The sequence below is a fragment of the Schistocerca serialis genome, chromosome 1, assembly GCF_023864345.2.
Source record: "Schistocerca serialis cubense isolate TAMUIC-IGC-003099 chromosome 1, iqSchSeri2.2, whole genome shotgun sequence".
In the NCBI taxonomy this organism is placed as follows: Eukaryota; Metazoa; Arthropoda; class Insecta; order Orthoptera; family Acrididae; genus Schistocerca; species Schistocerca serialis.
In genome coordinates, this window is record NC_064638.1 from 822,545,935 (window position 1) to 822,558,768 (window position 12,834).

Consider the following 12,834-nt stretch of genomic DNA (forward strand, 5'->3'; position numbering starts at 1 on the left):
AAGCTGCGGACGCTAGAAAATGGGAGTGCCAAGTAGAGAAACCGGAACATTTTCCACATATTCTCCAGTTTGAGATCGACAGAAGGATGACAGCAATGGGGGTATCCAGAAGTATTTGCGGTGTGTACGGGGATAATGCCATTGTGCAGAGCGCGGCAAGAAAATAGTTTCCTTGTTTTAAGGAGGATCGTTTTGACATTTTTTGTCCCTCCGCGTACAGGAAGGACTTCGAGGTTTGATGAAGACTTGGCAGGAATGTGGCCACTGTATATGACTGACGGCTGCACTGGGTGGTCACGAGATTGTACGGTCTCAGGAAGATCTTGCACCAGACGGCAACCTGGCGTTACCCAATGGAAAGACCACACTGTTCGACGTATGGTTCTGGCGCATCGTAATGCATCTGCAGCATCAATCTGAGTAGCAGTTGCCACAAGTGATACAACGCACTGTTAAAAATCTGCTTCTTCAAGGACATCTCCAAGGAAGAAGCCCTGTAGCGTGCTTTCCACTGACCCCAAACCACTGCCGTTTGCGACTTCAGTGGTATCAAGCGACAGCACATTTGAGCGTAGGGTAGAGGTCTGATGGTTTCTCATGAAAGCGGGTTCTGTGTGCCAGTGATGGCCGTGTCTTGAGGCCAAGTGAGCGCCTGCAATCAGCCTGTCTCGAACCTTGACACACTGGACCTAGACGTGGAGTTACGGTCTGGCGTACAGTTTCATTTAACAGTAGGAGCACTCTCGTGGTTATCCTACGAATCCTCAAAAATGGTTCAAATGGCTCTGAGCACTACAGGACTTAACTTCTGAGGTCATAAGTCCCCTAGAACTCAGAACTACTTAAACCTAACTAACCTAAGGGCATCACACACATCCATGCCCGAGGCAGGATTCGAACCTGCGACCGTACGGTCGCGCGGTTGCAGACTGTAGCGCCTAGAACCGCTCGGCCACTCCGGCCAGCTACGAATCCTCACTGTAATTTATTTTACGTAAATCTGGTGATACGACCTGTTGTGCTGCCATTCATGAACATCGTTCCCAGTCCGCAGCCCGTGATCTAGAGGATAGCGTTGCTGTCTCTGGATCACGAGCTCCCGGGTTCGATTCCCGGCCGGTTTGGGGACTTCGTCTGCCCAGGGACTTGGTGTTTGTGCTGTCCTCATCATTTCATCAGCATCATCATCATTCGTGACAGTGGCTAGATTGGACCGTGTAAAAATACGGACTGTTTAAAAATTGGGACTTGTACAGGCGCTGGTGACCGCGCACTCGAGCGCCCCACAAACCAAACATCAACATCACAGCGTGCCAGGCTGTGTTTTCCAACAGGATAAAGCTCGCCCATATGCGGCTGTAGTAACCCAACATGCCCTACAGAGTGCCGAGATGTTCCCTTGGCCTGCTTGATCACCAATCTGACCCCAGTTTAGCATGTGTGGGACGTCATCAGACGAAACTCCGTCTCCTACACAACCAGCAGCTGGCCGTTATGGCCGAGCGGTTCTAGGCGCTTCAGTCTGGAACCGCGCGACTGATACGGTCGCAGGGTCGAATCCTGCCTCGGGCATGGATGTTTGTGATGTCCTTAGGTTTAAGTAGTACTAAGTTCTAGGGGCCTGATGACCTCAGATGTTAAGTCCCGTAATGCTCAGAGCCATCTGAACCACACAACCAGCATTAACTGTGTCTGTACTGACAGACTAATTGCAACAGGTATGGAACTCCGTTGCACAAACGAACATCCAGCACCTCGATAAAACAATGCAAGCACGCCTGCATACGTTCATTCAACCTTCTGGTGGTTACATCGGTTATTAATGCACCAGCAGTCCACATTTGCAATGGCTTATCTCTTGCTTAAATTGATGTGTGATCTTACAATGTTAATAAAACAAATATGTTACGTGGACGAATGTATTCCCGAAAATTTCATTAATCTACATTAACTACTTTTCGGTGCTGCGATTTTCTACCCGTCACTGTATTTTTATGTTCTGATATGTGACGTCCATTAAATGTGGCCATCAATGTGGAGAGTGCATTGTTGGGCCTCGACGCCACTCCGTGCGGAGTGTTTTCCGGCGCCCGGTGTAGGTGCGGTGCTGTGTGTTGCGTGCCCGGACAAGGCCAGCGGCGGCTGGCCCCTGCGGCATTCCTCGGAGGCGGCGGCGGCGGCGGCGGCTGCAGCTGCCGCGACAGGTGGTCGGCCAGCGGCCGGCGCCGAACAAAACAGCCGGCGGGCCGCGCTGCGTGCCGCACAACAACCCGAGGCTGCAGGAGCTGCAGGAGCGCCTCTGCGAGGGACACGCGTCGCAACAAAAAGTCGCTTTCCGTGGCGCGTGACAGCCAAATTGTGCGCACATTTTCTCGCTGGCTGCGTCCGCAGTGTCCCCGCCCCCCGGTGTGCGAACCCGCCGAGCGTGCAGAATGCTCACCGTGTGTGGCGTGCGAAACGCGCGCGCAGGAAGGAAGAGAGAGGCATGTCAGTGCACCGAGTAGAAAACTGCCTAGTGCAACGACTGTTGCTGCAGACTCGAGAAAGATGTGGGCGAACAGCGTGAAGAGCAGGCTTCTCTAAATTTACCACGACATAAAGGCGAGACAAAAAACTTCAGTCTTTTCAGAAAAAAATATTAATTGCTATTTCACGTACTTGGAACGTTTACTCTTAGGTTACAAACGATTTGGCTGCATTCGAATTACAAGTTCAATTGGTTCAAATGGCTGTGAGCACTATGCGACTTAACTTCTGAGGTCATCAGTCGCCTAGAACTTAGAACTAATTAAACCTAACTAACCTAAGGGCATCACACACATCCATGCCCGAGGCAGGATTCGAACCTGCGACCGTAGCGGTCGCTCGGCTCCAGACTGCGCGCCTAAAACCGCACGGCCACTCCGGCCGGCGAATTACAAGTACGTTTATAAAACAGAAATGTTGACTGCAAGTGTTCGTTGCACACTCTCAACCGCCAAAGTGAGCAAGATAGCACCCATCACAGACATACGCAGACTGATGCACTACTGGTAAGATGCACAGACGCCAAGACAAAAAACGCAAATGAAAGTTTCCACACTGACATTTGGTCCAAGCGTCCCAAAGTCGGGTTTTAGAAGTTTTTTCTAAGTTTAATATGTGATGTTTGATGACTGAAGAAAGCAGGAGTCATAGCACTCCTTTATTACCATCCCAGAAAGATCTAGCGGTCAACGACGCATCAAGCAGTTCACAAGGTGCTACAAGTACAACGTAAAGTTCAAGGAAAACACTATCCCGATTTTGAAGTTACAAGAACAATAAGCCTTACAGGAACATGAATTTTATGGCGCTGGGAAATTTTAATGGGTATCTTTCTTGTATACTAGCTTTCAGTTTTAAATGAAGTTTTAAGATTCATTTTTCCCTAAGTTTGCTTTTCTAAGTTCATTGGCAACCTTTCTCCCCTAATAATAACCAGACTCAGTGCAATCTGCGCAGGAAGTAGCCTTGAGGTATTTGCATATTTCTACTAAAAAAAAATGGTTCAAATGGTTCTGAGGACTATGGGACTTAACATCTGAGGTCATCAGTCCCCTAGAACTTAGAACTACTTAAACCTAACTAAGGACATCACACACATCCATGCCCGAGGCAGGTTTCGAACCTGCGACCGTAGCGGTAGCGCGGTTCCAGACTGAAGCGCCTAGAACCGCTCGGCCACCAGCTGCCGGCATTTCTACTCATTAATATTATCAAAAATGTAGTTTCTTTACGTTATTATCACATTTATGTACCGATAATTAAAGAAAATTTAAGTTTGAAACTTGAAACGAAAACAGAAAGTAAATTAATAACATTTCTCGTGAAATAAGTACATAGAACAATGGAACTATGTCTTGTGAATGCACCTAAAAAACCTAGAATGTGAAAATTGGGCTCTCAGTACCAAAAGTTGGTTTTCAAAAATACCATGAAACCTTAGAAACCAATGCAGTTCCAGACTTCGGGGTAGGGTATCGCTACATCTTTACATAATAAATATATTAAAATCCGGCTGAAATTTGTAACGTAGAAGAAAAGCCAAATTTTTGGTGGCATCTCCCCTTAAAATGCGGGCAAATTAGAAATTTGTTTGACTGTATGATTTTTTTCTCAGAAACAAGAACTCCAATGTTAATTGTGGTTTTTATTAGTGTGGTATTAATCTGACAATAGCTTTTTCGTTTAAAAATTTCCTACTACCAAATAACCTCCACCCTCCGGTCGGTATATAATCATAATGTCTTACTTATACCATGTCTGTCAAGCTTCTGAGTCAACTCTACATTCACAATACATTCACAAAAACTTTTACACAACTATCAAGTGAAGAATTGAATGATCTGTCCTTTAAGAAGAGAACATCTCCGTTAAAAGTGATATGGTAATTTCGAAACACGACCCACAACGTAACCAACATATAAAGTAGCAAACATATTGCTTTTCCTGAACACTGTAACAAAGAAAAAGAAAAAAAACAAAAAAATCCAATAGTAGAAGTTGTATCACGATCAAAAAAGTGACAGAGTTCTTCTGCGGATTATAAATCAATGGAATGAATCCTCACTAGGCGGTCTTACAAAACACGACGGGTTAACAAGAATTAGACAGTTGGGTCACTGCAAGCAGCTTTGCAGTCCCATTCTGTTTCAAGTCCTATAGTGCCTGTTTAAGGTCTTTACAGACTTCAGCATAAATAATTCCCCTAGTAGCGACTTACGTATGCAGTATCGGTCGGTACCGAATGTAATTAAACATCCACAAAATTCAGGCCTTCCAGCAGTAACCATGTCAGCAATTCGGAATCTTGATATTCTACTCGTGATTTCCGAACTTGGCTTTTACATAGCCATCCCCAACGCTTGACATATGGCGGCATTTTTCACAGTCATTTTAGACACTGAAATGGTTACACACGTTCTTCAATGATTTCATTTCACTTCCATACTAAAAATCTAGGTCACTTGTTTTGTGATGCAAAGAATGCGATCAATTCATGCCAGACTCTTACTTGCATCAACCGTCGCAGATTTAATGACACGCTTATTTTTTCCTGAAGGATATTAGAGAGTAAATGAAACATTTTATTATTAATTGGGAAACCTTGGAGCGACAGAAGATGTTTACTGACAATCCGTTGAAATTTCCAGGTGCTTGCAAGGAAAGACTAAAGAACCATGTTACGAATAAGTTTTTATTCCGATTTCTGTCTGAATGCTCTCGCTCAGTTGACAGAGAACGTTGTGCGGCGTGTTTCGAAATTACAATATCACTTTTAACGGAGACGTTCTGTTCTTTAAAGGTAAAAAACCTTCAATTCTTCACTTGACGGTTGTGTAAGTTTCATTGAATGTAGAGTATAATTATTTCGTGAGTTCCTCAATCAGAGTGGATACGAAATAGTTACTTACTGAAAGTATGTTATCAAATCCGTATTTTATTGCACAGAACAAAACATTTCATTCCGAACGTCCGTGCGTTGTCCACCGTGCACCTGCTGATTGTACATTGTTCTGCGGGAGGGTATAGACGGCAAGGCGCCCTCTGTTTAAAGAGACACCGGCTGCCTAACGACATAGGAGTTGAGTAGGTCACTGGGAGTAGAAAATGCAACTGGCCAGTATCATCAGAGCACTATTGTTGTCCATGCTGAGTATTCAGCTGCTAACACCGTTTTGATTACTCGGTCTAGAAATATTTTGAGCAACTCATTTGCCAGACATCGTCTCTGTGCACTATCTTCCCATCTCCAGCCCTCTTTCCATCTAATCAGCAGGAACGACATTCCTGTATCGTTTCTTTATCAGCAATTACGAGGTGTAAATCCAATTACTATCTGTATTTCGTTGTCTATAAAGATCTGCTGTGAGTTACGCATTAAACACCTCAGAGGCAAATAACAATAGACTATCTTTCATCATTGAAGGGACTTACCTCTTTATAAGTGCTGATATAATACAGAGTTTAGAGAGAATCCTACTGTTACATCACAATAAAAAATTAATATCGTCGGGTGATGAATGAAATTTCAAAAGCAATAATAAATCAGAAAGACAAATAGTTAACGGCTATGTAACAGTTATATACCATAACTCAGTAATCTAGAGCAGGGGTAGTCAACCTTTTCTTCTCACCGCCAACTTTTGTGTCTCTATTAGAAGTAAAATTTTCTAATCGTCCAACGTTTTTACAGTAATGGTGATCTAAAAAGCAGGGAAGTAACTTAATAGTATTTATAAAGGAGAGTTACAATAAGTTAAAGCACATAATAATAACTACATACCAAATACTTTGTCGAAATGTTTGAAATCGTAATGAAATGATTTTAAAACTCCTACAGCCTACCGCCCACTTCTGAAACGTGGAACGCCCATTAGTGGGCAGTAGGGATTATGTCGGCTACAACTGGTTTAGAGTATCGTGTTGTAGACATTAGTTTCAATTAACTGAATTATTTTTTGTGACCATAATGCATATTTTACCATAACCGCTTGGTTTTATTCATTTGAAACACAGAAAGTGGTAGAATTTTTGTCTCACTTCTGCTTGTATCTCGAAATATCGGCAGTCACATTTTCCACTAATCCTGCATTGATGTTTTTGGTCTAATTTCGTTTTATTTTGCGGTACTGTGCATTTGACATAATCACGACAAAACATTGAATCGCTAATATTTATTTATATTGCTACAATCGGAAGTGACGCAATGCAACAAAACAGTGCCAAATGCAGGAATATCTGGAAGATGTGCGCGTAGACGATACCTTCAGACGTAACCGAAAATCAGACAAAAATGCAGCCATAACAATGTTTCAGAAATGAAGTTGGAAAGACGAATTTGCAGTGTCTTTAATTATTTAATTAAGCGTCTTATCCAAAGTGATTTTTTTAAATTCTTGTAAACGGTTTCCTTTTTAAATAATCAGTCTTCAGATCTTTCCTAAAGGAGTTACATCCGTAACATATCAATTTGCTGCTGTTGACTACATGTGAGACACGAACGGCCAACAATCACAGACTGGTAAAAAAATTTAACTACTATAAAAAAGATTAGACGAGGGTTCAGAAGCCGAGCTACTTATGAAACAACTTGTTATGTAAAGGCTCAGAGCATATTAGTATCATAGCAACAAGTAAGACAGATGGGATAAGAGCGACGAAAAAACATTACCGCCATTACGAATGATTTTTCTTTAGTGTTCACCATCTGTCTCAATGTTTCAAAGGTCAGCCAGCAGCCAGTAGCTTACCTGAGCTCTTGGACTTCTTGACGAAGCGCGGCGACCTCCGACTGCCCGCCCCCCAGTTCGGTTCGGAGACTCTGGAACTCCTCTTGCTTGCCCTCCAACAGCGCGTTCATCTGCTTCTGCAACAACTTCACCTGCTGCTCGAGGTCGGCAGCGCCCGTGCTGCACACGAGGACCGCCACGAACAGCCACCAACACGACCAAGCATAGCGACTACACCGCATCACTCCCACAACCATTCCTGCGAACGGCTCGCGCCACACTGGAGCCGGCGGCGGACGCGGCGCCTGTTTTAAACAACGGCCCGCGCATGCGCGTAGGGGGCGGCCGGGCGGCAGGTGTGCGGCCCGGCGGCTGCCGAGGCGTGTGCCGAGCGCGTGCTGGCTGGCTTGGTCTGTAGATGGGGAGGGGGGAGGCGTAACAGCACCAGCGAAGGCCAAGAGCAACACCTGCCACTGGACGACAGGCAGCTGCTCGCCTGTCCGAGAAATACGACGCGCACTTCTTCAGCTTCCCGCTGCTCCTGTTGCTGCTGTCGCCATTTGTCACTGCCATACTAGTTTCGACCGAGATGCACTAGCCTCGGCATTTTTGAACATTTATGGTATACTCTGGGGACTACGTGGTACACATTTCCTGCAGAACGCCAACGGGCTCTCCGTGTATGGTTAGCTGGCAACTGTGACAGATCGTCCACGTCTCGGAAAGCGGCATTACTGCTCCCTGAGGCAGCGGGCTGTGGAAAGAGGCAACGCCCTGTATAAAATGTTCTCGGTTTTCTTGCTGTATCAGGTTACTGCCCGCACAGACCGCATTGACAATTGACGCAGTACGGTAGCTGATGGGAAAGACCGTAAATCGGAAATGGCTTTAAGGTCGCTCCCACCTAGCATTGCAAGTCTCAGTTTGCTTTGCGTGCGTAATAATCCTCAAGCGATCGATATCTGCTTGCGTCTGATTAATTAGGAGTAAGCAACATTTAGGCGAGGCTTGAAATAATCTAACTGTTGACGTTTTATTTGATTCCAAAGTGTCAAGAGATCTGTACATGGCAGCTCACGAGTACCAAAGTGGAAGATTTCGCAGAGGGAAAATGTGGAAAACCAGAAGTGTAGACTATGAGAAAGATAAATGCCACCCGCTGTGAAACTGGAGGGAAGAGTAGCAGCTTTACCATCATGAACAGTATTAAACAAGAAAAGTGAAACTGTAGGGTACAATGATCACACATAAGGGGTACACAAAGAAAATAAACTTAAAATAGTATTATGGAAAGGGAAATGGAAGTAGGAAAGGATGAAATAGGCTGGTAGTCTACTAGAAGGATTTGATAGAATACTGAAAGACCTAAGTCGGAACAAGGTACAATGAATATAAGACAATCCCTACGAATTATTGAGTTCCTGGTATGAACCAACCATCATAATTTATTCCACCCGGAATGTAAGATATATACGAAAGAAATACCCTCAGACTTTGGGAAAAATGACGTACTGCATTGGAGAATGGTACACTGATTGTGATTTCTTTTATTTTTCACGACACTTTCGCATGAGCGGTTAACAATGCAGTAACGGCAAAGCACTTACACGAATTTTTTACAGAAGAATGCAAAGACTGGTAGAAGAGAACCTCGCGAAAAATCAGTTTGAGTTTTGTAGAAACGTAGGGATACGCGATGCATACTAACCCTACGCCTTATCTTAGAACAAAAACTGAAAAAAAGGCAATCTTACCTCTACAGCATTTGTAGATTTGGAGAAAGAATGGCTCTAAGCACTATGGGACTTAACATCTGAGGTCATCAGTCCCCTACACTTAGAACTACTTTAACCTAATTAACCTATGGACATCACAAACATCCATGCCCTTGGCAGGATTCGAACCTGCGACCGCAGCAGCAGCACAGTTCCGGACTGAAGCGACTAGAACCGCTCGGTCACAGCGGCCGGCCATTTGGAGAAAGGGTTTGACAATATTGACTGGAATACAGTCTTTCAAATTCTGAAGATTGCAAGGGTAAATTATGAAAACATATCTGTAGCGTGTACAGAAAACAGACTGCAGTTATTAAAGGCGAAATACATCAAAAGGAAGCAGTAGAAGGAATGCGACACGGCTGTACCCTATTCCCGATGTTACACAGTGTCCATATGTTACAAGCAGTAAATCAACACAGTAAGTAATTTGAATAGGGAATTAGACTTCAGGGTGAGGAAATTAAAACTTTGAAATTTGCCGATGTCATTCCGCCAGGCAACGTACTCGAAAGATCAATTGAACGGAATGGATAGAGTCTTGAAAACAGATTGTCATAGAAACATCATATGTAAAACCAGGGTAACGAACTGTACATGAATTAAATCAGGCGATTATGAGGGAGTTAAATTAGGAAATGAGCCACTAGAAGTAACAGCTGTGTTCTGCTATTTGGACAGAAAAACAAATGATGATTGACGAATTGAAGTGAATACAGTTGTTGACCGACAATAGCAATAGAGCTATATTGAGAAATTAATATGTAGATATGAAGTCTAAAGATGGAAAATGTTAATAACGTTTGTTTGATTTAAAACTTTGTAAGAATATTTACGTAAATTTTAGAAGCTTTGCTTTTCAGCACATCCTCGTCTACTTCCTCAGTTTTTCCAGAACCTTATGATAAGAGTTTATAGGCTCCACTGCACAATTCTATTTCGGTAAGTTTACTAAATCAAGGAAAATGAGCACCTTCCTGCATCACAAGGTTCCAGAAATGACGATTAGTCATATTTTCCCGAAGCTGATAGTATTACGAACAGATCAATAAAGAAAACAGCTGATTCAAATAAATTGGCGTCAGCTGAAAAGCTCCTAGATGTATTCCTTCTATAGTGGAGCATATTCGGCTTCTGTAGTTTGGCTTACAGGAGTGCTAAGGCTGTGCCGCATCAAACCTGAAAAGACTGCTGCAAACTGGGAAGCTAAGAATTTTTATCACCATCTTAAACCAGCGCAGAATCGCTAATTCGTTGCGGCGTTTAATAATGGTTGCCACTATAAGATTTTTGTGCTCACAGGAACGATTTACTGTAAAAACGAATACAGATTATCTCTGCATTTTCACTACCGTTCTGGCAGCTACCGTATTTGAGTAGCAAACCATTCTTTGTGGGGTATCCCGGCGCCACTAAAGGAAATCTGCTAGAAGTTCGTAATTGGTGGTGACCTTTTGACCCCACATTACCTCTTTCACTGCGTCACACAGCGCACAGTTGCTAGGAGAAATATCCGACGAATATGGAGGCTTCGGCAGCGCAGTTAATCCCATTTCACAAACATGCCAATGGTCTGACGATTAGCATGTGGCCGTGCATTGTCGTGCTGGAACAGAACGCTATGGCCTCATTCTCCGTGGTGAATGCGTTGGCGGAGTGTGTTCAGTGAACGGCAGTGCCGATCACTGTTGAGAGTCGTATTGGGAGGGAACCAATCCACCATCAGTATAGCTTCCTGATCCCAAAACATAATCACCAAATGTTTCTGCGCGAATAGTCCCGGCCGTGTCTTTTCTAGAGTCTCGTGGAAGAACCATGACTCGTCGAAGTGACCAAACGCTCAAAGAACTCGCCGGATCTGTTGAATCAACTGTTGGCACAACTGCTGACGCTTCTGTTTCTGTGCAAATGCGAGGGAATGGGACAAATCCTCGTCGATGATGGTGTGGAGGGTTCCCCGTAATAGACCTGTTGCTTTCTCTTGCTCATCAAACGTGATTCGCCTGTGCCCTTTATCAAGTCACTACGATGTAGGGCAATGTCTAATTTGCGTGCAGTTGCTGGACGCCCAGTGCTGTTGCGTTTCGTTTTTCTGCACAGTTCCCGCAGTATGTGAAATCTGATACCCAACGAAACATGGGCCTGCAACTCGGTTCTGTTTCCCCTCATGTGGCTGCAAAACTCTTGTGGATATCTGAAATAGTCGGTTCTTCCCTACAGGGAAACCATACTGTCCACCATTGCCCATGCTTGTCTGCTTCCATGTTGTCTTATCGATGTCCACCAGTGTACTCACAAGCCGGAAAAAGTGCTGCTGCAGTGCGTCATCTATGGAAAGCAGAAACACCAACTGGTAGCGGCGGATGGCACTATTGTCTATCATCACACATACATTGACGTACATTTCAAACTGATATTTTGCAGGAGTTATAAGGGGAGTGCCAATCAATACTGAACGTACTAAATAAAAGCTGGAGTAAAGGTATTTGGTAAGCGTTACTAGTTACTATAAAAATGTCCAATTTTCGGTTTCCATACGTCATTGCCATTGACAGATGTATGAATATTTTTGCACACTGCCGCTCAGTGGGGAGGTGCAGTGCTGAGTCTTCGACTGTTGTTGTGGTGTTGTGGGTGCAGCGTGGGTGCTGGAACACAGACGCCAGATGGCGCTCTCTGATACTGCCTGGCGTCTTGTGGAGGCGCGGCGTGGCGCCACCGGATCCGGCGTGTGTGGCAGGTGGCCCTCTGCGGCAGCACGATAACAGGGCACACGGGGGCAGCCACAGGCCGCGGGCGGCCTCTTTGAACCTAGCCATCACCCACCCCTTCTTCAGGGCGGAAACTGCGATATGCCGACCAAAACCCTCGTTTTCTGCCTACACCAAAGGCTGTTCAGAATATATTCGTTCAAATTAATTCAGGAAATAGAGAATATCAAAAGAAATATATTTGGTTATGGTACATACGGTCTCAGATGGCAATGTCTGATGCTAGGAACCATTTACACAGAAGGTAGTTTAGCATGCTAATTACAGCAGTGGCTTTCACAGGAACTGCTCGAATGCGCGACCATTGGCCTGCATGCACGCAGTACAAGGTTCACCACTGATTGTCGCATCCGTTCTAAGATTCCTGGCATGGCCGTGATGGTACCAGCAGCAACAGTAATTCTAGGGAAGAGGTGTTCTTCCCTTTCCACAGCTGTTTCATATTCCAGCTGCTTCATACGCCCCGAGAGAAAGAAATCTAGACACTTGAGGACAGGTGACCTGACTGGCCAGGTCACAGGGCCACCTCGGACGATGCATAAACTCACGAAGATCGATTCTGCCGTGAAGCCACAGAGTTATGCTGAAATGTCCATGTGCACCATTGTGCTGATGTACGTGCTTCGTCTAACATTTAGTACTTCTGGCAAACACTAGTTCCACTATGACGCGCTATCTCTGTCCGTTGAGACAGAAGTACGTATTGTCGAATAATCCTATCACAAAATATTCTGTAACGTTACTAGTTGAATTCACACACCCTATATTCCTGATCGAAATACATATGTTTTGATGTTCTCTACATCCTGTACCAATGTAAACTAAAAGTTTCGGTACGTCCTTCATATTCCATGTCTCACAAAAAACAGCAAAAACTGACGCGATAGCAGAAGCAAAACTGTTCCTGTAAACGTGGGTCCGAAAACGAGCCGTTTGTGAGATAAATGCGTATGTGTGCGCAATAACTGACACTGACTTCAGTATGGAGTATTCTCCTACTCAACAGCTAAAATGTGAGCTTTTCCATTAACTTCC

At 44.4% G+C, this 12,834-nt stretch overlaps 1 protein-coding gene across 1 annotated transcript in view; it reads right to left on the bottom strand.

The window, feature by feature from the left end:
- The window catches only part of LOC126436452 (protein scabrous), a 214,869-nt gene extending 207,347 nt beyond the window's left edge, over positions 1–7,522 (bottom strand). Inside the window, exon 1 of the mRNA XM_050090470.1 lies at positions 7,275–7,522. Coding sequence (XP_049946427.1) covers positions 7,275–7,510 — 236 coding nt within the window. The 5' untranslated portion in view covers positions 7,511–7,522. The remainder of the gene's footprint in view (positions 1–7,274) is intronic.
- Positions 7,523–12,834: the final 5,312 nt, after the last annotated feature.